This window comes from Podarcis cretensis (genome assembly GCF_951804945.1).
Source record: "Podarcis cretensis genome assembly, chromosome: 1".
Lineage (NCBI taxonomy): Eukaryota > Metazoa > Chordata > Lepidosauria > Squamata > Lacertidae > Podarcis > Podarcis cretensis.
In genome coordinates, this window is record NC_137170.1 from 47,040,809 (window position 1) to 47,066,869 (window position 26,061).

General features: G+C 42.5%; 1 protein-coding gene across 3 annotated transcripts in view; it reads right to left on the minus strand.

Annotated features, from left to right (window-relative positions):
* PAPLN (papilin, proteoglycan like sulfated glycoprotein) overlaps window positions 1–11,571 on the minus strand; it is a 56,185-nt gene extending 44,614 nt beyond the window's left edge. For all 3 annotated transcript variants that reach the window (XM_079989890.1, XM_079989889.1, XM_079989888.1), the window contains exons 1-2: window positions 11,252–11,571; window positions 3,701–3,763 (exon numbers count right to left, since the gene is read on the minus strand). In XM_079989890.1, coding sequence (XP_079846016.1) covers window positions 3,701–3,760 — 60 coding nt within the window. In that variant the 5' untranslated portion in view covers window positions 3,761–3,763; window positions 11,252–11,571. The remainder of the gene's footprint in view (window positions 1–3,700; window positions 3,764–11,251) is intronic.
* Between the last annotated feature and the right edge of the window lie 14,490 nt (window positions 11,572–26,061).

The following is a 26,061-nucleotide window of genomic DNA, read 5'->3' on the forward strand; positions in this document are numbered from 1 at the left end:
TGAGGTGATCAACTGGGTAAACAAGGCATGAGATGAACTTTCAGGTATCCTGGTCCCAAGCTGCAGAGGGCTTTATAAACCAAAACCAGCACCTTGAACTTAGACTGGTAGCCAAATGACAGCCAGTGCAATTCTTTCAAGGCTCAAGTAACAAGTTGGCAATGATCCAGCACCAGTGAGCAGCTGAGCCACCACATTTTGCATCAGCTGCATGCAGACAGACCAAACTCAAGGGCAGTCCCACATAGAACCTGGAGGTTACTTAAAAATATACCTAGGGCCAGTGCTCCTGTATCAGATCAGATGCTTAAAGGTAAAGGGACCCCTGAACATTAGGTCCAGTTGTGACCGACTCTGGGGTTGCGGCGCTCATCTTGCTTTATTGGCCGAGGGAGCCGGCGTACAGCTTCTGGGTCATGTGGCCAGCATGACTAAGCTGCTTCTGGTGAACCAGAGCAGTGCACGGAAATGCCGTTTACCTTCCCGCCGGAGTGGTACCTATTTATCTACTTGCACTTTGACGTGCTTTTGAACTGCTATGTTGGTAGGAGCAGGAACCGAGCAACAGGAGTGCACCCCGTCGCGGGGATTCGAACCGCCGACCTTCTGATTGGCAAGTCCTAGACTCTGTGGTTTAACCCACAGTGCCACCAGTGTCAGATCAGATGTTTACAGAGCCCAAACTCAGCTCTTTGTCTGTTTTTATTTTATTCACAGATACCTAGATAACAACTTCCCCATGGGTAGGGAAGGGGACAATATATATGTTGTATACAGTCACTGACTCACACTTGCACACATGAAAAGGTTAACCTGAGCTCAGGTTGCCAGTGGGTGTGGCTTAGCATGCTCTACCCCTTTTCCTTCTCTTCATGCTTCTTGGAACAAGCAAGGAGCCATGTGGCTATGGCTCCCAACTACTGTACAAGAAAAACTAAGTGAATTTAATCTTTCCCAAAGGGAGGTGTTAAAGCCTGGATCTTTGCTAGTCTGATTACATGTTCTTTTTTGTTTGTTTGTAAGGAAACGGAGTTATTTTATTTATAAAACATTTGGAAACTTTTTTCCATTTTTGTTTTACTGCCAATGGATAGACACTTGTCTGATGTAACTTCTGGAAACTCTGTGAATAAAACATAAACTTATTTGCAATGCTAAGTATCTGTGATTTATTCTAACCTAATAATTTTTTTATTCATAGAATAACCTAAGAACATTTATTCAAAGGTGGGTGGTGGCAGATGTAAATCTAACCAAGTTTTAATGTGCTTGGAGATCACAATTATGTTCAGAAGAAAGAGTAAGAATCTCACTGCAGATATTTCAGGTATTTCCTAATCATTCAGAAGGAAAGCTAATGAGAACAAAAGGAAGGTGTTTGGCAACTTTGTCAGGGCTACGAAAGCAGTCTTCAGTAGTGCCCTGACCATTTACCCTCTCCTGTCCAATTCCAGTCTTATGCAATATGAAAGATTGTTTGGAACAGTGAAGACTTAGTACAGGAAAATAGTACTAGGAAAACAAACAAACAAAAGCTAATAACCCTTTTAGAATATTTTTGAGACTGTGCAAAGAGGCATGCCAGATGCTCAGTAACACAACATATCCAATCTTTATATCAAGAGAGATGCAGGTGGGATACAAGCTCATCTATTGCAATATTAAAATAGAGTCAACATGTGTGTCCTGTGCAGGGAAGGCTCAAAGCACTTAGCCCATGAAGGAATAAATCATTTCTTGTAATCATTTCTGTAACTCCTGATTCATTGCCTCAGTGAGACAGCTTGTTTGTAAAAAGCTTTCAAGGTGAAATGGGATAAGTATCTTTAATATGCATAATAACTCCACAGTTATCAAGGAAATGCACTTGTACAAAACAGGAACCTCCTGGGCAAGGGAAGATAAATAAAATACTGACAGCAGAAGATGAAACAGAAGATGAAACAGGAATACAAAGTAGCATACTAAATAGCAGTGTATTAATCTTCAAATGTCAGATGCAGAATAGTCAATACCTAAAAAGTAAAGGTAATCTAAGCTGATAAATGTTGGTGCTGCAATGCACTCAAATATAAATATACAATAAACATGTTTTTTTAAAAACTAATTCTTCTGCCAACAGCTATGGCAGAAATAAGAGCCAGTACTGCATCAGTTTTTGCCCTGGTTCCCATCCAGAAACCAGGGAGTCTAGATTATACTAACTGGATGTCTTTGAAGGCAAACTCTGGTGCCATAGTACAATGCATGTACTATGCATTGATGCAGAATTTGGTACTTATTCTGGGGCAAAGGTAAAGAGCAATTGGCTTTTGGGTGGCGGGGGGGCATCTAATTCTCTCTCTGTGTGTTTTAAGAAAGAGCATTCAATCATTTAAGTCCTCCACCAGCAGTTGGAAATTGCCCAACCCCAACAGCTCAGTTAGAACTAATCCGTATTTGAGGCTGAAATGGGGCCAAAAAACAGTCATAAGAGAACCCCTCCCTGTGTGCGCCTATCAGGAACCGGATCCTAGCCTGCACCCTGCTTTGGCAAATGGGAATGAGGGCTGGGACTTAGGCTGTGCCAGGGGGTGGAGCCAACAGTGGGCTTCCCTCAGATCTGCCCCTTGCCCATTATATGGGTTGGGGTATGGGGAGCCTGACACCTGGTCCTGCAAGGTGATACATATAATTGGTCATGTTGCAGAGTTAAGTACTTTAGCACCACACTTATTCAAATTAGAGAGTTTTAAGACCACCATGCTTAACCTGGACTGTATCATGTCCAGCATTTCTTAAAAACCTAAAAGAAGTAGGGCATGAAGAAGGAATGATTTTTGAAGCTATCAAAATACATTTTGTGTAAAGATGATAGTACAGTCAATACCTTGGGTTGAATATGCTTCAGGTTGATCACATTCGAGTTGCGTTCCATGGCAAGCTGGAAGTAACGGAGCGCGTTACTTCTGGGTTTCGCCGCTCGCGCATGCGCAGACGCTCAAAATGACGTAACGCGCATGCGCAGAAGTGGCAAAACGTGACCCGCGCATGTGCAGACGCGCTGTCGTGGCTTACATTGCGTTCAGGATGCAAACAGGGCTCCAGAACAGATCCCATTCGCATCCCAAGGTACCACTGTATATCGATGGGACCACAGTCTCTTCTCAGAAATACATTACATTATACTTTCTTTGAAATTAGTGATGGACCTCCTACCAACTTACAATGGGCAGGTTCCAGCACATTGTTGACTCTCTTAATTCCCACTCACTGATCTGAAACTACTACAATTTCTAGAACAATTATGATTATTTAAACAAGTAAGATTAAAATCAGCCCTGCTGGATCAGAACATCAGAACCAAAGTCTAAATAGGAACAGCTTCCTGTTTTCCACATTGGTCATCCAGATGCCTATGGGAAGCCCACAAGAAGTCCACACAGACAATAGCTGTCCCCCATTATTCTTCCCAAGCAACTTGTATTCAGGGAGGTATGCTCCTTCTGATTGTGGAGACAGCATATAGCCATAATGACCAGTAGATGTTGGTAGCATTATTCTCTTTTAATCTGTAGATAATTTGTAATTTTTCATCTGCCAACAAAGTTGCATAAATGGCATTCACGTGCTGATCTTCCTAGCTTGGTTTATTACTTTTGCTCTGTCACCTGACTCGAGCTCCAGAACCAGCCACTCACAAGGACATCTGAATACTTACCGCTAACATGGAAGAAGGCATCACTGTTAGTATAAGCAGTAGGAACGCAAATATCATCATGTCCTGTGTGGGTGAAAACAGAGTTACTCATCACTGAAGACCAAATTTGTGTTAGCTAAATTGTTTTGTTTTGTTTTAACCAGTGTCAGCTCTAAATTAGTGGGGGAGAAGGGACAGAAAGTCCCTAGCAGGACCTCATCAATGTCAACATTTGTTCTTCATCTGTACTCTTCCTTTGAGGTTAGTATGCATGGCTACCAAGGAGAGGGCAAGACAAACTGAGGTTGTTGCCAGGAATGCCTCACCTGGGAGGGTGGAGCCACAGCAATAGCCTCCTGGCAGCAGAGTAACTGCTGTTTACCAGGAAGGGATGACAAGGGTGGTGCTGTGTAGACATACCAGCAGAGCAAATCTAGTGCTCCCACTCCTGTTTCTGCTCACATGCTTGAAAAACTCAGGTGAACAGCCAAGGACAGTAAGGAGGAGGAACAGCAGATAGACTGAGGGGCTCCAGTGCGGCCCTCACTAGGGTATAGGCCTTGGCACATGTCCTGGTTTTTACCTCACATTTCAATAAAACATTTTCAAAGCATCTTGCAACATGTGATTAAAACAGCAAAACACTCTTCAAGCCAGCTCCTCGAGAACCACCTAAAACTCAGTGTAAAAATCATTAAAGGCATGAGGAGGGAGAGAAAACCATTTTACCAAGCAACCAAAGGTCATCAAGTGGACACCAGGCAAACTGATAAGGGGAGAATGTTCCATAGCTAAAACACCACCAAAAAGGCTCTTTTCTCATGAGAGACCATTTTTTTAAAAGAAAAACAGCATAATAATCATTTACTTTATTTAATACTTTGAGATCTCTCCTTTCCTCTAAGGCAATCAAGTGTACATATTTCCTCTTCTTCTCCTCCATTTTAACCCTGTGAGATCGGTTAGGCTGAGAATGAGCAACTTGAACCCTGGTCCCCCAGGTCGTGGTATACCTGAAGGAGCGTCTCCACCCCCATCGTTCTGCCCGGACACTGAGGTCCAGCTCTGAGGGCCTTCTGGTGGTTCCCTCACTGCGAGATGTGAGGTTACAGGGAACCAAGCAGAAGGCCTTCTCGGTGGTGGCACCCACCCTGTGGAACGCCTTTCCATCAGATGCCAAAGAAATAAACAACTATCTGACTTTAAGAAGACATCTGAAGGCAGCCCTGTTTAGGGAAGTCTTTAATGTTTGATGTTTTATTCTGTTTTTAATCTGTTGGGAGCTGCCCAGAGTGGCTGGGGAAACCCAGCCAAATTGGCGGGGTATAAATAATAATAATAAATAATAATAATAATAATAATAATAATTATTATTATTATTATTACAACACTCTAGCCACCACACCACACTGGCTCTTACAGAGTGGCATCTGTCCAAGTCATGCTCAGAACAAGCACATTGAAATCAATGGATGTGATTTACTTAGGTTCGTTGATTTAAGTGGGTCTGCTGTGAATATGACTTACTCAGATACAACTCAAATAAGAACAGCAGTACAGAATTATCACACCACAAATAACAAATGGGATAATTGCAATGCTTGGACTTCCCTTTCTGGGGGAAAATGCAGCAAAATCAACAACATCATAAATTACAAATCCATTTAGTAAAGATGCCTCCATTTAGGAAATCTACATGTCTGAGAGGTGCAAAAAGATGACGCGAGGGGAAAAGATAGATTGGAACTGCCTGTTCGTTACCTCTTGGCAGACCAGGACATTTAATTGATGACAGAGATGTTAGAGATAAACAGATCACTGAGCAGAAGAGAGATCTGTATTCAAAATACACTGTGCTGGAACAGCAGGCCACAGTCCAGTAGCCGCTGCTGCACTGGAGTGCCACAGGTAAGGCGCTGCTCAGTGCGCAGAGGAGGCAAGGCAAGTGGCATGTGGAGTGCCGCCTTATCTCTGAAGCTCTGGTGCAGCAGTGACCACTGGACTGGGGCCTGCACCACTGGGAGCCATGGGTAAGAGCTGAGTGTAGGATGGGGACCAAAGGTGGGCAAATTATCCCTGAAGGAGCACAACGTGTCCCTCACCAAAGGTACTACCCCTTCTCTAGCATCCCACGACAATTGTAATAAAAATATATCCCCCATATTCACATGAAGCTATACTAAGTTGGTCCACTTCCCCATCTAGCTCAGTATTGTCGACAAGGACTGACAGTGATTTCCCAGGGTTTCAGATGTGGGCCTGTCTCAGTCCTACCTGGAGATGAACTCAGGACTTTCACCGGGCAAAACATGTGGCTGTAGCATGGAGTTACAACCCTTCTCCCTATGTCAACTCTGAACTGTGAAGAAACCGTGATTCATGAAGGTGCCAAGGTAGCGAGGATGTAGGCTGAAACATCCTGGAATTCCTTGTGAAGCCAGGTGCTTGTCTCTCAAGATAACGGGCCAGAGGAAATTCTAGATCTTGGTTACAACACATTTCGGAAAACCCTGCCTTTAATTAATGAAGAGAAGAGTATCTCAACATGACGGTATGCTTTGAGTTTATAGTCTATTTATGTTAATATCAGCCTCCTTAGCAATGGTGCCTTAATGCTGAATGTTAAGGCTTCAAGTAAGCAGAGATGTCAGATAGTATTTTAAAACATGTCATCAAGACTGCAACTCCGGTGGCAGGACAGCTATCAAGCCAGGAATTAAAGTGTACAGAGAGCTGAAAACTAGGTCTTCCCTGATGCAGCATCTGTCTCTGGGATATTCTCAGAGTCGCTCCCCAGTTGGGAGATTTCACAGCTGCTGCAAAACGTCCTTGGTTATTTGGCGCTAAGTCACCTCTTGCATCTGGACAGAGGTGCATGTGAATAGGGTGGTGGTGGTGGTAATAGAGGAAATAATCTAATTTTCTCATGCTGCACTATAGCGCAGCAGATCATTATATAACATTTTATAATCCACAAAGCATGAACTGTGGCAGTGGATCAATGCATAAATATTGTTCTCTGTCACTTAATTTTCACATGGTAAAGAAGTGCTATAATCCATTTCTGCTGAGCCCCTGCGGTTGTAAAATCCTTGGGTGAATAAGGACTTTTTTTTTTTGCTTATACAATTCTGGAAGGAATTGTGTGCACTCATGGTGTTTATTATTTATTAATGAAAATTATGTATTGGACCCAAATAGCCATTTCTGGACCTGCACAGAATAGCTCCTTCCTATCCACCTTTCTACTGCAGCCTCTTGCACACAGACATACACATCTCTGAACAGCTGCTCCTGGAGGTCAGGTGATCCTCCAAAACAGGATACAAGACAGTGCCAAGGATGGAGGTCAGTAAGAACAATCATCAACCTCTGACCCTGGAAGCTGGACTAATATCCACTCATGTACATGGTGCTTGGATCCTGGCTTCCTTTGGCACTTCTTCCATAATTCCATAATAGCTACTCAATGAGGCCCTGGAGGGATAAATATCTCCCCCCACACAACAGAAGGGTTGGCCCTGCTTCCCAACTATTTTGGATTTTCAGATATAGTAAGGAGATTCCAAGCAAAGCATATTTCTAATATGTGTGGTGGATTTCCTACCAGTAGTTAGAGTAGGGAGAGAGAATCTTTTTTGGCTTCCTGTGGGTAAATTTTGACACTCTCAAAAACCCTTGTGTGGGATTTCACCTGGCTGTCAGGTGCCTGGGAACCACAGCACATGGAGCATTCCTAGCCCTACGCTTTTGAAAGTGGTGAGCATAGGACTGACAAAGCATTTCTTTCTCCACTCCACACCAGGTGATTGGGGAGCGAGGAGGAAGGCTGTATTTTGCAAGTATCAACTGCAAAAGGAACTTGAAGTGTCAGATCTAGGACGAGGGTCCAAATCTTCACTCAGTCGAGATGCTCAACAGATGATCTTGGGCCACTCAATGTCTCTCAGCATAGCCTACTTCACAGGTAAAATTGGGGAAGAGGTAGAGAACCATGTTCACAGCATTTAGCTACATGGAGCAAGGGTAGGATATATGTACACTTAAACAAGTGTTTCACAGAAGAACATCAGCCTATAAGATTATGTTATATTATGTTATGTTAGCTTATAGTGAGGAAAAGAAGTACTTCAGTCTGTATACTTGCAAGTCCAGACACTATTCCCCCAGCCATTAACACATACAGTTTCAGGGGTGTGTGCATTTGTGTGATCTCTCTTGGCACTGCAGCACATGAAAGGAAGCACGTGAGGGACTGACTGTGCGATCAGAACAAAATAACTGTGTTGTTGGAAATAAAACCTGTTTTCCCTGCAAGTAATAATTACTGTCTTTTCACCACAGCATTAACAAAACTGGGATTCATTTCTCTTTGGAATTCATGCAGAAAGAAACAAACAAGCAGTGGCAGTATTCTTCCATACAAGGTAATTTTTCTCTGCACGGAGAATGTGTTTTTTTGAACAAGTTAGCAGACATAAACATAAATGGGTGTGTTCACATACAATAATAACTGTGAAGTTAAAGCTTCAGTGTATATCTTCCTATATACATAAAAAGTGAAGTTGTCATCACACAGCCTCCATTGGGAGGATTTGAAGTGCCTCATCACAATCCTGGATTTGCACAAAGTCAGGGTAGGGTAAGGGAGCAAAAAGTGAAGGCAGGTTGCACAACAGTAGCCATGGCATGCAAGCAAGAAGGGGAAGGCATGGGGGGGGAGTGGTGTTCCTTCTTACCATATCCATCAACTGAGTTGTAGCTAACACACTTGTTCTTAAGACTCTATCCACCTTGAAAGATATATCAGCATAGGGTGTGTGCACAAAGGGGGCTACACAATAGGAGAGAGAGAGTAGTATAGAAATGGGGTGATCTGTGTGCAAGGCAGAGTTGAGAAAAGTAACAAGGTGGGTGCAGGAAAAATGGGAGTGAAGGTGAAAATGGGGGTACAAAGGCGGAGTAGGAGGCATGGGCATGGCATTGCAAATGAAAGCAGGGACATGAAAGGGTCTGAAGAAAATGAGGGGATGGTGGCTTTATAACTGGGCAGAAGCTGAAAAAAGTCCTTAGTACAGTAGTTGCAGTGTGTGGGAGGGAAAATGCAAGAGAATACCAGGGGGGTGGTCTGTGCAAGGGGAGGGCTTTCACAAAAGGAGGGGAAGCAGGAAGCATGGGTATGGGGGAGAAGATGGAAACAAGGGTGCAAAGTGGGGCTGCAGAATAGAAGAGAGAAGAGGTTTCAGAAATGGGATTCAGAAGACAATGATGGAGCTCCCCGGGGGCCGACATTTGTGCGCCCCCCTGCAACTCCCAAGCCTACAGCGAGTGGGGGGGGGGAGAGAACTGCAGCAGCTGCTTCACCACTTGCCACTTTGCCGCTCATTGGGCTTGGGGGAGTCGTGGGCGGGGGGTGCACCAAATGTCACCCCCCTTCAGGATGACACCCAGGGCGGACTGCACCCCTGTCAGAAGGTGAAAAGGGAGCTTAGTAGTTGCATGGGGTGGGAAGGGGAAGCGCTAGGGAGTTAATATGGGGGGAATGGCAGGGGGATTGGTACATGATCTCCTTTCATGATATTCCTTTAATGTAGAACTATTTGATGTTCAAACACTTGTAGCACAAGTGAATGATCAGGATCATGGCAGCTTGCTCCGTCCCTACCATCCACATACTGTACCGGATATTAGATTTCCCTGGAAGCCTGTGTATGCAGATCCCAACTGATTTATGCTCCAACCTCAGAAACTATTCACTCCATTTTGTGGTGTATAGATTGTACCTACAGGCATGTACACCCCCCACACATGCAAGCCCCTATGGAAACTTGATGTGCAACACAGGGACATCAAGGGTGTGGCAAGTCAATGCTGTACTGTACTAACTTCATCTCTGTGTATTGGAGTGAACATGCAGTTACCGTTGTTCACTTGAAGAATGGCAAATGTCTCCACAGATGTCAGGCACCTGATTGACAAGGGTCTAGCTGCAAGGGGGTGCACCGTCTGGCCAATGACATGTGGCAAAAGGTTTGTCAGCAGATAAGGGACTGCATGAGAATAAGCATCTGCTGATATGATGAGGCCAGAGTATGGAACTTAACTGCTGATGACATTAGTAGGGCACATGGACATGAGCATAAAGAGAAGGCCTGAAGAACATCGTCTATGAGGAAGTGGAACCAAGTAAAGGGGGTAGAAGTAGCTTAAGTTGTTGCTTAAGGTCTAAAAATAATTGTAGTCACAGGACATGGTTACTGAACATTGGGGAACTAATTAATTAGGATGCATACATTATTACTACTATATTGCTTTGTTTGATATCTGTTCCAGCGTGACTGGCATCAGCTCAACAATCACAACCTCCTCCCCCAGCCACCAAAAAATATATACAGTTTTTTGAGCTGGAGATGCCACAGAATAAACATGGGATGTTTCTCGTGTTGAGTGCATGCTCTGAAAGCCTTAGGATGATCCCTCCCTGAAGAAGCTCCCACTAACACTAACCCAGCACTGCCTCTTCATGTTGGAGAAAAGCTACACCTGTTGAATTTCTACCTCTCTCTGGCAGCTGTTAAATAAACGGAACCATTTTCTAATACAGTAGTCAGATTTATTGCACTCTGATTAATACCCTGGAATTTTTGATCCGCTCTTAAAAGGAGGCTGTCCCAACAAGTCTTTTGGTTTTTATGTGGAGAAAACTGCATAAGAAATGCCTTGATCCTGCAAACCTTTCCCCACACAAAGTTTTTTTTTATAAAAAAAAAGACAAAGAAAGAAATTCCCATGAAATCCTGCCTACAGGATCAAGCAAGTATTTGAAACAGCTCCAGAAAATCTGTGGAATTGTTCACACAACCATTTTAGCATGTAGCAACATGATTGTTTAATCAGCCCATGCCAGCCACCACGGTTTGTGCCAGTTGTATAATGCCACCCACTGCTGTCCACCTTGTGCTGAGCTTAGCTTATTTCACCATTGGCACTGAAGCATAACTGCACATTTTCATGGGAGTGCAGTCTGGCTCACAGACAGCCACTGTTGCTTTTCGAAGCAGCCAAGCATATACACAGAAGTGATAGTTAAACAGAGGCATGTGTAGAAACCAATGGATTTTGTGGTACCATAGTTCCAAAACTTGGAACTTACTTTCTGACATATAAATAAAAGCACCCTTATCACCTTTCCTGCACATGCAGAATCTGTTAAATGTATACACTGCCTTCTCAGCTCGAAACTGAGAAGATTATCCAAAGGCAGACAATCCAAGTATATATGAAGCTCAAATTCTACCTGCCCTCCACATGGGAATGTCATCTTAGCTATTTGATAATATTTGAATTACTGAAGCTATGGGTGGATTAACATTAATTTAATACGTGAGGCTGCTTTCTTACTGCCAGGAAATCTGATGTTTATAATAACAAGGCTCACATTAAGTCATTTCTTCCCTGTCACTTTTACAAAACTTTTTATTATTCCGATAAAAAAGCCCCAAACCCAGACACTATGTGGACAACGAGAGGCACAAAGAGCCAGACAGTCAGTAATCCAAAACGAAGACTTACCTGTGGCTGTGCTTGTCTGCTCACAGATGACTGCAAGAGGCAGCAGTGCTACCTTAGATCACCACCACTCAAGTCCTCAGTCTTCCAGCTCAATCAGTGGCTCTTTAACACCACCTCTCTCCTCTAGCTTCTGTTTGGTTACTAATCCTTTACTGCACAGGAAAAGGAGAGTTGGGTTTCATTTAACCCCTTCCGCTGCAAAAGTTCCTCCACAGCTTTCCTGTTTTGCTTTCAGAAGCTGAAGTTGTAACCACGCACACATGGAAGGGACAGGCTTTGAATGATCTCCAGCTCTTTAACCTGAGTGTCTTTGAACAAAAACAACAACAACACACAATCTGTCTTTGGCTGCACAAGTCATTTCCAAGGCGGGGCCTTTCTCAGCTAAGTTTTTATTTTAGCCACAGGCAGCACATCAAAAGACAAGAAAGAGAGATTATTAGAACAGTCTATAATTGCAGCTGTTGTTTCTCATTTCCATTAAAGTCCTGGAGTTTAAACAGTGAGATTTTGCAAATCGCATTTCCTTTGCAACCTGAAAACAGGCCTACACCAAAGTCCACCTTTGAACTTTTCCCCTCCTGCCCTTTGAAGCCAGGAACATCAATCCCAAATCTTGTGCAGGGCTGGATCCATCTTCACAATGCAGTGATTCAAATTCTTAGGACTTGTACATCTCAGAAGTCTGGAAAAAATGCAGAAGCACCAAGATACGAATCTCTGCTTGAAGAATTTGTTTCTACTTTAATCTTCATTTGACAATAATAATCCTCAGGAAAAGCCAACTGGAAAATAACTATGGCATTGAGCTGTGCACACACAAAAAAAGCTGGTGGGAGGAATGCTTGCTTTTTCCTCCCCTTCTTTGCAGTCCTGTCTCTAAAGATCCCCTGGTTAACACCACTGGAATCAGGCAGGAGAAACAGTGCATTCTGCAGTACCTAGACCTCACATCTTTTTTTAAAAAAATAAAGCTAGGACCCACAGTGATTTGATGGGCTATGTCCTATAGGCCCAACTGAAGCATAACCCTGGTTGCACAGGTTTTTTTGAGTATTTATTTTTTATTTCTGGAATTTCTATGTTGCTTTTCAAAATAAAGTTTTCCTAAGGCAGCTGATAATAAATGAAAATAATAATAATAATCTGACTTTCATTTTAAAAAATTAAAGACTAAAAGAACAACACAGTATCCTAACAAAGAAATGATAATATCAAACTTTTTCATCTCTCGGCATTTGTCCACTCTGAAATATAACTGAAATACTATTGATTAGCTCAAAAACCAATACATTATTCACTAGCAATATACAAATCTGAGGTTGTCAGCCAACTACAAAATTAAACAGCCCAGCATGTTCTTGTGCCTTTAATACCAGCTTAATCTGCAAAATCAGCAAGTGAAGTTGTTCCTTGCATTGAGATGTTTGCAGATGATGAAGCGGCTGCTGTTCAAGGTACAGCAGGGGGCAGTAAAGAAGTTGCCTTGTGGTGCTTTAAACAGCCAAGTCAAACCTGCTTCTTTTCACCAGTACAGTGGTACCTCGGGTTACAGACACTTCAGGTTACAGACTCCGCTAGCCCAGAAATAGTACCTTGGGTTAAGAACTTTGCTTCAGGATGAGAACAGAAATCACGCAGTAGTGGTGTGGCGGCAGCAGGAGGCCCCATTAGCTAAAGTGGTACCTCAGGTTAAGAACAGTTTCAGGTAGAACGGACCTCTAGAACGAATTAAGTTCTTAACCTGAGGTACCACTGTATTAAATAAATTGACACGCCTAGACCTCATATGAGTTCAAGGGTCCTCTTTGTGTGTTCTAACCTTCCTAGATATAAATGCCCAGCAGTGATAGTGGCTACCTGATGTGTGCATGTAAAACCTTGTTTGCCTATAAGGAGCTTAAATTTCTGAACAAAACGCTAACAAGACCGAAAAGAAAAAATGCCAAGGGCCTCTTAAGGAAAGCCCACTGTGTGCCTCCCTTCTGTAAACAATTACAGTGGTACTTCGGGTTTCAGATGCTTCAGGTTACATACGCTTCAGGTTACAGACTCCGCTAACCCAGAAATAGTACCTCGGGTTAAGAACTTTGCTTCAGGATGAGAACAGAAATTGCGCAGCGGCAGTGGGAGGCCCCATTAGCTAAAGTGGTGCTTCAGGTTAAGAACATTTTCAGGTTAAGAACAGACCTCCAGAACGAATTAAGTTCTTAACCTGAGGTACCACTGTACTGAAATACAAATTCTAGGTAAGGACTCATCCACACTTAGTTTTTGCCCTGTACTTTTTAGGCACAGATCTGAGCTTTTCTGGAAAACGGCAATTTGGGTTTTTCATGGATTGCCAAGAGCATTAAAGAGTGACTTTTCACAGCAAAACCATTTGGTGGGTGGGTGGGGATCAGTGTGGATGAGCCCTAAAACTCTTGTTCTATTTCATTAAGAATAACCCTGACAAAACCTGTTCCTCTCCACCCAAAAGTTTCCTTTGTTTCTCCTGCCTGATTCCCTTTGATAGCAGCCTCTTCAGAGATGTTAGATGATTAAGCTATTTGGGAAGTTTGGGGCATCAGATAATGTGACTATCCAAGCTGGGATCCAGCCAAGATGCATGGGGGGGGGGACCAGCTGTGCCTACTGCTCTGTTGGCCACTGCTTAAGGGCAGCATCTTGCTCAGTTAAGGAGTAGTCCCTTGGGATGTATGAAATGTCAGCCCAAAATGAAGACTTTGAACTTCTTAAAAAGATTTCAACAAAGGTTTTGTTACTGTGTTTTATCCTGTATCCAGATGGGCTAGTATGATAGGGAAAGGTTATTCTTGTGAGGTTTTGGCTTAGCAATGGATCATTCAGTACCAGGAAACAGGTTCTCTGTGCTTCAAAAGACCACCAAACTGCAGCGCTTGAAGGCCAAAGAAAAAAGAAGAAGAAGCAAACAAACAAACAAACAAGCAATCACTACCTTCCTCTAAAAATAATCTGGGCCTCTTAAAATAATAACCACAAGGTTTAAAAATAGGATGCTATTAGAAAAATGGGAGTAAATACAATTGACTGCAGTGGGGCTTTCTTCTTCTGAGTGGAAATGGATAGGATTGCACTGTTATGCCTACTCAGAAGAAAGCCTCATTGAGTTCAATGGGCTCCTATTTAATTTTCCCTGCCCCCAAATCGTATGCTTGGGATTGCACTAAAATTGTACTTTCATATAAATTAGTCAGTTGTTAAGTTTAAAATTCCCTTATGGGTGGTGCTGAGTTTGGGGTAGGTGAGGGGAAAACCAAGAGTAATTCAGAGAAGAGGCACATTTAAAACATTTCAGAACAGCTCCCCTGGCTTAGTGTGTGTCCGTTTCATTTCACCTCTGTTCCCCACATGTCTGTGGCAAGAGCCCATGCTGTCGACCCTCATTATGCTGTTGATTGATCGAAAGCTGTCAGGGATCAAAAAGATTTCAGCTGAAGCAATCGCGAAACCCATTCAATCAGGTCAGAAAAGGGTTGATTATGTGGTACCACTGCAGTCTACGCCGCTATGTTGCTGCTGACAGGGAAGCACACACTGATTGTGATGATCAGAGCACATCTTTCACCTAAGCACCTCGGTTCTTTTATTTTCCCCAAAGTCTTCCTGCCCATCTGCTCTTCAGAAGCAAGAAACTCCATCATCTCTCTTGTCCATTTAAGTTAAGAGAGTGGACATTTTCCTCATGCCTTTCTCCATTACTAGACACATTATATAATTGCCTGTCCCACAGTTAGGTCGGGTTCATTTTGAACCAACTGAGAACAATGCCTGCAATTAAATGGACATTTTGCTGTCCCTCCAGGGTCCTTTAAAGATTCTGATGCATAGGCTCATTACATTTGTTCATAGATCTTCTGTAGTCCCCAGTTAGCTTTAAAAGAGAATGATGTCCTTTATCAACTCAGATCAGAAACAAAGAACAAGTCTTGCAGTAAGGTTGAAGCAGGCATGCCTGTTCCTTACCTTAAACTCACTTTAATCCCAAAACAGGCTGAAGTGGTTCACCATCCTGAAATACAAGCTTTAAAAGCAGTACCTGGTTTTGGATACCAAAGCAGCCCAAAAGCAAAATTTACTCAAGGAAGTATTTATCCCAACATCCTTTTGTTCTGAGCTTTCCAGGCACAAGTTTGCGCTTTAAAGCTCCATTTCTGAGGTGTGTGTTGTTGTTGTTGGGCACAGAGATTTAAAGTCCAGACCTGTGCGGTATCATACCCCTTTAAACAGTCGTGGCTTTCCCTCCAAGTATCCTGGGTGCTGTGGTTTGTTAAGCATGCTGAGAGCCCTATTCCTCTCACAGAAGTACAATCCTGCCCCCCTGGGGGGAGGACTGACTGTTAAACCACTCTGGGAATTGTAATTAACCTGCCCAAGGCAGGGTATAAGTACAATCAAAATACAATAAAATCACCGTAAGATAATTGTGGGAATATGGTCATTTGTCCATAAGAGCATGGGCAAAAGTTCATTATTGCAAGGTGATTTCATAAGCAGAAAGCATTGCTTGGAAGCATGAGCAGCGCGTGGAGAGCTCATGCCATCCGATGATTGGTTCACGTAGCATAGCATGATCAACTGCGTGGTCTGGTGTGAGAACATGAGACTAATGCATTGTATTGTCTTTTATCTGCTGACTGAGGCAAAGCTCTCTCCTTGAATTTGTATCTTTTCTTGGACACACACAATAAAGGTTGGGCTTCAGCAGCTTCTAGAGAGAGCTGCGGCCAGACTTCTTCAACCGATCTTGGCGTGAGACTGATTATTTACGGATGGCGAGCAGGTTCTCGTCAGATAATATCAAAACATAACAATTCATCAGGCTCCTTTCCACAGGACAGTTGGCGTTAGCTATATGTGAGCACATCACCTTGCCAACAAGAGACATCACCTTGCCAACAAAGGTCCCTATAGTTAAAGCCATGGTTTTCCCAGTAGTGGTGTATGGAAGTGAGAGCTGGACCATTAAGAAGGCTGATTGCCGAAGAATGGATGATTTTGAATTATGGTGCTGGATGAGACTCTTGAGAGTCCCATGGACTGCAAGAAGATCAAACCCATCAATTCTTAAGGAAATCAGCCTTGAGTGCTCACTGGAAGGACAGATCCTGAAGCTGAGGCTCCAATACTTTGGCCACCTCATGAGAAGAGAAGACTCCCTGGAAAAGACACTGATGTTGGGAAAGATGGAGGGCACAAGGAGAAGGGGACGACAGAGGACGAGATGGTTGGACAGTGTTCTCGAAGCCACCAACATGAGTTTGACCAAACTGCAGGAGGCAATGGAAGACAGGAGTGCCTGGCGTGCTCTGGTCCATGGGGTCATGAAGAGTCGGACACGACTAAACGACTAAACAACAATAACAACAATATGTGAGCAAGGAAGGGAAGACGTTCAGCTGCATCCTACATAGCAGGGGTTGGCAACGTGGCACTATGGCACCCTTGAGATCTTCCCCTGGCACCTGTAAACCCTCTGAGCCCTCTGATTCTTCTTCTTCTTCTTTGGCGATCACTCGTAGCCGAGTAAGATTGACTTCCATAAACACGGTTTTAACAATGAGTCCGTAAGTGACTGTGGAGGCCAATTCTGGATCCACACGTCCTTCCACAGTGGGGACATTGGTTTCTGGGCGGGAGCTGATCACTGTGTGGATTTGCCAAGTCTGCTTTCCTCCTAGCACGTTTCTCCCTTGCGTCCTGAGTTTGAGTGTCTTCAAAGCCCATGACACTTTTGATAAAGGCTGTTCTCCAACTGGAGCGCTCACAGGCCAGTTTTTCCCAGTTGTCAGTGTTTATACTACATTTTTAAAGATTTGCCTTGAGACACTTTAAACCTCTTTTGTTGACCACCAGCATTACGCTTTCCATTTTTAAGTTTGGAATAGAGTAGTTGCTTTGGAAGATGATCATCAGGCATCCAAACAACATGACCAGTCCAACGAAGTTGATGTTGAAGAATCATTGCTTCAACACTGGTGATCTTTGCTTCCTCCGGTACACTGATATTAGTTCACCTGTCTTCCCAAGTGATGTGTAAAATATTTTGGAGACACCGTTGATGGAATCTTTCAAGGAGTTGGAGATGGCATTTATAAATGCCTCTGATTCACTGCCCCATTGGCCATGAGATGGTAAGGCTGGTTACTCTCCTGTCTTATCTTGTGCACGATAGGAGAAATTACCTGACTTGCTAAAAATATTGTAGGAAGAGGTATAAATTCATCCTCTTCCCCACCATTAGAATTGTGGGTTCAAATGCATTACAGATTGAATCTGGCAGCTACAGTCACTATGGAGTCTAATTTGGAGCAAGTAATCTGGGAGCACAGAGGAATCTGAGCAGCCTCTCTTCATTACTCTGATAATAATTATTTATTCTTTCAGTTTGTTATAATGATTAACTATTAATAGGGGGGAATTGTATGCAGTCACAAATGTCCTGAAATTTACAATAGAGACCTTACACATTTGCTTTTCTTTATTCAGTGTTTATTGAAGCAGCAGTAGTAATAATGACAATAATATTTTTAAGTAGAAAAAAGATGATGAAAGCAGACGTGTTATAAGATTGCATTGAATTGAAAATATTCATAACATCGAAGCCTACAAACAAACCTGAGACTACTTGTTTGCCTTTCTTCTGGATCTCAAATATCAACTACATTTTAAGTACAACTATAGCCCAATTAAACAAATTTCAACCAATTCACTGCATAAATCTAAGTTGATTAAACTATTGAGTTAAATCTGCATATGGGTAAAAACTTTATCTCCAAAGCAGGAAGCATATTCCCTTGGTTTTTAGATGATGCATACAGGTGTCTTAGCAGCAATTGCCTTAGAAGAGTAATTTCTCTTGTGTGTAAGAGAAGCAAGAATGACTCTTTAAGATGCTGCTTGGCATCTGAAGTTTTTATAAGCATATGCTTTTTTTTTTTTTAAAAAAAGAGTGGTCACGGACAAAAGAGGACAGGTCTTTTGTACCTTTAATAGTTGCAGCCCTGGGCTGTTCCATTCTTGGGGTTCTTTTCAGATAACACCTCTTAGAGTGTTATCTAGAACAAATGTATATTTGCTAACTGCCATGGCTTTTCACAAAGGATCATGAGAAATATAATTTGGTGAGATGTTGCACCTACCACAAGGGATGGACTACCTGAATTACAACCACTATTAAACCAGTCTAACTGTGCAGTTGCATGCATGGTTAGTCAGATATAAATCCCACTAAAGTCAGTGTTGTTCGCTTATGAGGAAATTTAGGGAGTAAAAGCCATTAGTGGGATTTACATCTGAACAAACACGAAGGATTATACTCCAAGACTCCAATCTTGACCTCACTCACCTAGAAGTAAGCCTCATTGAATTATATTGGACTTACTTCTGAGTAGACATTTTCTCAGGCCTGTGCTGTAAGTCTCTGTAATGTAGATATGAACTTTAAGATTTTATTTTCAAAACTGTACCCTCTAAGTATTTTTAAAATAAAACTCATTATTGCTTCTTGCCAAGGTATATAATATTTGGCCCTGAAGATTCTAGTCACTATTTACACTATTTATATCACAACTAGACTCCTTGCAAAGATGGAAGAAAATAAAATCAGCACTGACAGTTTTATAGCCTGCTAGGTATACCATACAAAGACAAGAGATAGGGAGGGTATAAAGCTGTGCCCAGTAAGAGGGAGAAAAATAACGAAGAAATAAGACCGTATAGGAATAGAAACCTCTTTCCCCTCCCCACCTTTGGAGTTCTGGATTTATGTGCAACATAAAATGAATCTGGCAGCTACAGGCCCAATCTAATTTAGACTGATTAACACATCAACCTTTGTCGGTGTTGCATAAAACGTATGTCGCAAGTACAAAGAAAAATATATTTGTTGAGAAGCAGAATGAAAAAAGCACTAACTGGGGTGCCCATGATGTAGACATATCTCTGTTCACCCCTGGAGACTTCAGATTGGGAAGGTTTTGTACTGTTTCGAAAACCTGCAAAAACTGTTTTGCAAGAGATGAGAGCGAGACATGTGTCCGCAAAGGCAATTCCTGTTACCCTCTGAAAAACCTATCACCTGCTGTCTACAACCTTTGTCTCAGCTTAATGTTCTTCACAGCTATGGACAGATTACCAAAGGCTCCCACACCTTTAGCAGGTGATGTGCAGAAGAGGGCATTGCAACCCTTCACCTCCTGTGGGACAAACTGCAACTGCTGAAATGCTCTTCGCTTCACAGCTCCTGAAGATACAGGAGGCCTCTGCTCTTCTCCTTTGCATCTCTTTTGCCCCACACACTATTCTGTTGAGAATAAATGGAATACTACAAAACACCAGATTTTGGGTGTAATAAATAGGCAGCAAAATGTTATTTAATTTAGTATTTTTACAGCCAAGGATGGGGAGAGGTGCTTGAGGGACGTTTTACCTCAGGTGCCAAAATAACTTTGCTGTCCTTGGATTCTAGTTATCATAACATTACTATTGTTGTTGTTATTTATTAAATTGATATACCAGCCTTCATTTGAGGATCACAATAACAGTTTAAAGTATAAAAACACAAAAATGCATAACACGGGGCACTATTGATGCTCTGCCTCAGGCAGTAAAGTATCTCAGGCGAGCCCAGAACAAAACTGAAGCTGCTAATTATAATACTTGCAATAACTTCAACAGTCGCCTTCATCACCAGCAATGATGAAGCAATGATCTTATTTTCCCCACATTGCCCTAAGAGACAAAAGGTTCTTCCTCCCAATAACCGTACTGTTGTGGGTATTTCTTATTACAATTCTTAATAATATGTCTCGTTTAGGAGGACTAGCTCTGCTCCATTTAAAACTGGTGCCAAAACCTCCCATCAAATTCACTCAGTTTGGGTTCGTCCCCATGAGGAGGATTACGTTTATCTGTTTACAAATGGGGTTTGGTCTTCAAGCAGGCAAGTTAAAACAGGCACCTGAAGAACTCCACCTTTATAACCACCTAACCAAACAATTATAATGTCTGTCTCATCCCCTCACCTCTGCCTCTGGGGTACTTGTGTTGCAGATCAAGATATTTCCTCCCTCAATATCACAGATCCTATATACTGGTTGGATTCTATACATCTGTATGCAAACAAACAAACAAAAATATCCACCAATGCTAAGAGGCAGAGGGGGCCTGATTTAACATTATTGATTTGCAAATGCAAATGCCACTCAGGCTCCCATTCACCCCAGAGGCCTGCAGGTAACTTTCCCTTAGGTAAAAGCAATAATAATCCACATATGCAAGAAGACCATTCTTAACCCTCAGCCTTTCTGTTACTAGAAACATTAGATCTTCATTCTCTTGTTATCACTATATGGCTTATTAATTAAAGTCTGGTTCAGATTTAGATGACAGAATCTCATGCTTACTATTTGGTTTTGTACTTTCCCCCCTTCACACTTTCAACTAAATACACAGTTATATTGACAATGATGTAAAAATGCAGTTCAAATACAAAATGCTCTGAAATATCAGAGAAGCACCTATACTAAGCACTTTGTATCACTATTATTGCAGCAGATAGTTAGAGCAAAACTTAATTCCTGTCACTGCCTGACATGACCTTAAGAGTAAGTGGATACAATCTTGAGGCTGATGTGGCAATCCTTCCTGCATGTCACTCTCAGGAGGGCAGTAACAATGTCAGAACACCACAAAACGAGACTTGATGGTACCATAACTTGATAGCTCAGAAAGGATCTTCTCGGCAGAAGAAAGTAGATTGTCAGAAAATGGTTCACTGTTTATCTTTGAAAATCGCAGGAGTATACAATCCTGTTCCTCTCAGAAGCTCGGTGAAGGACCAGTTCCTTTCCCTGTGTTTTTTGGTACATACTCCACAGTGGATTTCAGTTTCTTTTCACCAGGTCGTGACCTCCAACAGGAAAATCCAATCAAAGAGAAGAAAAGTGATGAAATGCCCCTCTCAAAGTGGTGAAATTCAGAGACATCACTTGGCACCGACAAGCTTGTGATGTACACACACAGTTGCACTTTTCTTGCCTTAACTTTATCTCCACAGATGGATGTTAACCTTCAGCTTACCCATGGATTTGGAGGGGAGCTGACAAATGCTGGTTTAGAGGTGCCAGTCCATGGTTTTGCATCCACAACCCTTAATTTGCTTTGGCTTCTGTTTGCTGGGGAAATATCATGGTCCCTCAACACACACATACACACACTCCTCCTCCTCCTCCTCCTGCTTCACAGCTGCCGATTCAGTTTCTGTGCTTGCCGTTCTTTGGCCTCAAAGGCGACTTTGGTGTCCTGTAGCTGGACTATGGCCTCTTTGGCTTCCTTCAGGTCCTGACAGATTTGCTCATACTTCTGAGTCAGTTCCTTGTTTTCACGGCGGAGTTCCAGAACCACCTGGTTGACTTCTTCCGTCTGTTTGGTACAGTGGATTTTCAGCTGCTCCACTTCGGAGAGCATAATCTCCATGTTTTTCACAAGCGCTTCCAGTTTCTCCCGAGACATGTTGGTGTCTGGTCCGTTCCCGTTGACTCGCCCAAGTCCAAACCCAAACCCAAAGGGGATAAAAAAAGCCACCGTGTGATATTGAAGCAAGAAGCCTGGATACTGACACTTTTGATGTCTCTTTTATTCACCCTCTCTCTCTTCTGTCCTCCTCCTCCCTTCTCCTCTCCAAACTACCCCTAATCTTCTTTGCTGGGGATAATCTACTTATTTATACTGCAATGCAAAAAAAAAACCTATGGAAGGGCTGAATGTTCTGAAGTAACATACATGCTGGCTGCATGGCAAAGCTTACAGAAAGCAACCACTCATCAGATGTAACAATCTGTTAGCTGAAGATGTTGAGAATGGAACACACACAATCCAGCTAACATTAAGGGCTCACTGAGGTTGTATAAGCATTATCATCTTGAAACACAGAAAGGTCTCCCCACCCCTCCAGCTGCATGTCATGGTACACATCAGTATGGTTAGGTGTGTTTTCAACTTGTCATCAGTCTGTCCACATCAGTAGGCAGAGCAGGGCCTGCATGTCTTCATATAGTTTATGTTTTCAAATCGGATCAAAGCTGGTTTGGAGGGAAACGCATCAAAATGCAGCATTTCTCAATAGATGTGGATGGTGGGTAATGTCCTGTATAAACTGCTTCACAAACCAGTAGTAGGAGTAACTACATTTTTATGTGTGTGTGTATCTCCCCCTCCCCAAACCAGTTTTAATCCAAATTGGGGGAAGAAACAATGTAGCTGCATTTTAAGCCAATAATGCATGCACACACATACCAGAGTGTAAGTCCCTCTGAACTCAGTGGAACTTACTTCTGAGTAGAACTGCACAGGATTGTGCTGCAAGTCAGAGGAATGTGAAGAGTTGAGTCCCTCTGAAATCAATGATATTCAAAAGATGTTGACTTTGGCTGGACTGTGTGCCGAGTTAGGGGTGTGTCTTCCGCTCCCCAACACACAATAGTAAGAAATGATCTATTTCTCATAGGAGAAAAATTACATAATGCATAGCAAAAGATAATAGATCACTCTAATAAGTGTGTGTAGCTTATTTAATGGCATAATATTGACATAAGTGTAAAATAGTATTAAATGTTTATTATTTACTTGGCAGGCTGATGTATCCTGCAGAGTCAGGTAATGAAAGACTGATTATCTTTGAGAAATTGTTATTCTTTGGGTATTAAGCTTGTATATAAAATAAATTACCGTAATTCCCTGAGTAACCTGCACAGAATATTCTTCTTGTATCAACCCAGTGCTTTCCTGCACAGGCTTTATGGTTTTGTGTGAAAGAATTTTTTCACTGACAGGATGTTCCATGTTTTCATTCATCATAGTGTCGGTGTGGTTTTAAATTCCAACCTTATTTCCCAGCCAGTATTCTCTGGATGCCTGCCGGCAGACATTTTGCTTGTTTGCTTGTTGAATTTTTATCCCACCTTTCCACCCCAAGGAGCCCAGAGTGGCAAACAGATATACAGTGGTACCTTGGGTTACATATGCTTCAGGTTACAGACTCCGCTAACCCAGAAATATTACCTCGGGTTAAGAATTTTGCTTCAGGATGAGAACAGAAATCGTGCTCTGGTGGCACGGCAGCAGAGGGAGGCCCCATTAGCTAAAGTAGTACTTCAGGTTAAGAACAGTTTCAGGTTAAGAACGGACCTCTGGAACGAATTAAGTACTTAACTCGTGGTACCACTGTACCACTTAAAAACAATGACAAAACAAAAACATTCAAAAACAGATCAAAACCTTTTAAAAACAAATACAATTAAAAACATCTAAAAGCAAATACAGTTTTAAAAATATATTCTAAAAACAATTAGAATTGAAAGCATACTTCCATCTAAACATCTTGAGGTTGCAAGGAACAGTATTCTTCTGTCACCAAATGCCTGGGTAAACCGGAATGTTTTCAAATTCCTCTTGACAATTAATAATGGAGATTAGCGCACTTCTCTAGTGGCACCACCACTGAAAAGCCCCAGTAGCAGCACAGCTCCACCCACAAACTGAGCTAATAAGTAGACCTGAGCCAACTCAGCAGCACTACCTCCATGAAGTATCCAGATAATCTGGCACTGTGTCATAGTAACAGGAGCTCTAACTAGAAACCTTTGGTTCTGTGTTTGGCATCCCTATGCAGTGAGCCACTGAACTGCAGGTTGCAGTGTATCCTTAGCCCATGGACTGACTCCCATCCGCTCAAGCTGGTCACTGGCTTCTTCTAGAAAGGAAGGATTATAAGAGGCCTTCCTGCTGGAGTTAAGTCTTGCTTCAGCAACAATGCGGAGAGCATGTCTAATATAAATGCGCCCTTGTCAGTTTTTTCTCCCATGCTGAGCGCTGGCCTTTTTACTACTTTGCCATTAACGTATAGATATAAAATGAGGCAAAACCGGGTTTAATGAGAGCACCAGGTTTCATCCTTGGTGCTTTGAAGTTTGCAACTCCTTCTCCATCATCCAGATAATTAAATCTAAAATTTTATTGCTGACATTAACATTCTTGCCAGTTTCCTGCTGAGTTTGCATCTCAAGCCCCTTCTCCTATTACCTCTCCTGCAGTTTTTCCAGTGATACCAGCCAGAACCACCTGCTTTCGTCCCATCCACATTCCTCTCTTCCTATGTGTTTGAGATGACTAATAACAAACTGCATTGTACTAGCTTTCCTATCATAAAAACAAAATTTACCAGGCTCTCTCTAAAATGTTAGGATTACTTCTGCTATGAGTTGGAATAGGTAGACTTTTGTGTAACCTATTTTAAGTATGAGGAAACTCTTCACATACATTATTACCTCAGAGTTTGTTCCAGACCTTGTGCTTGCAGGGACACGTTTGGAAAATGTGACAGCAGAGCGCAAACACGATACAGACATACAACCTCTATTATTTGAACTTTCAGTCTGAAAGTAAAACTTTGTCTTTTTCTTTTCTACTTCCTTGCTGGTTCAGGAGGCATCCTTGCTCCCAATCTTGCTTGCTCAAAGGCAGCAAGCAAAGTCACTTAAATAAAGCAGAGAGAGTCCAGAGAGAAAAGAAATACTGATAACACTTTGTGGAGGAAACTGAACAAAAAATAGTGTATAAATTGAGGAGAAAGGAACAGAGGGGTTTTGCCTTTCTTTACTTCAGGCCTTGCATTCAACCAAACATACAGAGGAAAACTTCCTCAGAATTACACAGCCAATCAGAGCATATACTACCTCAGCAAATATCATACCACTTTGCCTGGTTGCTAAGCAACACCTCACCCCTGCCCCTCGCTTCATTAGCTGACTTACTGATACCAAAATTTACCTGAAGTTACAAGCAGAATGATTAATGGTGTTGTACTTCCAACATCATCACGGTTAGGAATCAGACAAGCACACAAAACTCTCCGGAGACAAATAGTTTTGTGTCTACACTATAGTATGGGCTGACTGGTTATCCAAATATAATGCTATTAAAAAAATATTATCATTACAGTGGTATCTTGGGTTACATACGCTTCAGGTTACATACGCTTCAGGTTACAGACTCCGCTAACCCAGAAATAGTGCTTCAGGTTAAGAACTTTGCTTCAGGTTGAGAACAGAAATCGTGCTCCGGCGGCGTGGCGGCAGCAGGAGGCCCCATTAGCTAAAGTGGTGCTTCAGGTTAAGAACAGTTTCAGGTTAAGTACGGATCTCCGGAGCGAATTAAGTACTTAACCTGAGGTACCACTGTATTACATTTATATCCCACCAGGGAACTCAAGATGGCATATATGGTTCTCCCCTCCCTCCATGTTCACTACAGGCCTGAGGTTAGACTGAGAGAAAATGACTGGCCCTAGGCCAACACTCTAACCACTACACCACAATAGGTTTCTATATACCACACTGGCTCTCAGCATGGATGACTTGTAAGGAGCAGAAGGTTTATACATAGGCAGGGCCTGGAACTGAGCTTTTAGAGACCCAGCCTGCTTATTGGTTTAGCAAAGTGCTGAGGAAGCTTTTGCCTTCCACATGTTGCTCAACTCCAACTCCTATCCGCCTGAGCCAACAAGGCTAAAGGTCGGTCTAGCAACATCTGGAGAACCACGGGTTTGCCATTCCTAGTCTAGGGGCACAATTCTTGCTTAGGGTGTGAGAGAGCTTCAGTTCCCGAAGGATGCTTTTAAACAGAAAAGGCGAGCAGGAGAAAATGATAATGAAAATATACGTCCTGGATGCCCTTGTGGAATCGTTTGTGCTGGCTTCAAGCCCAGAACTTGTGTGACACGGCTA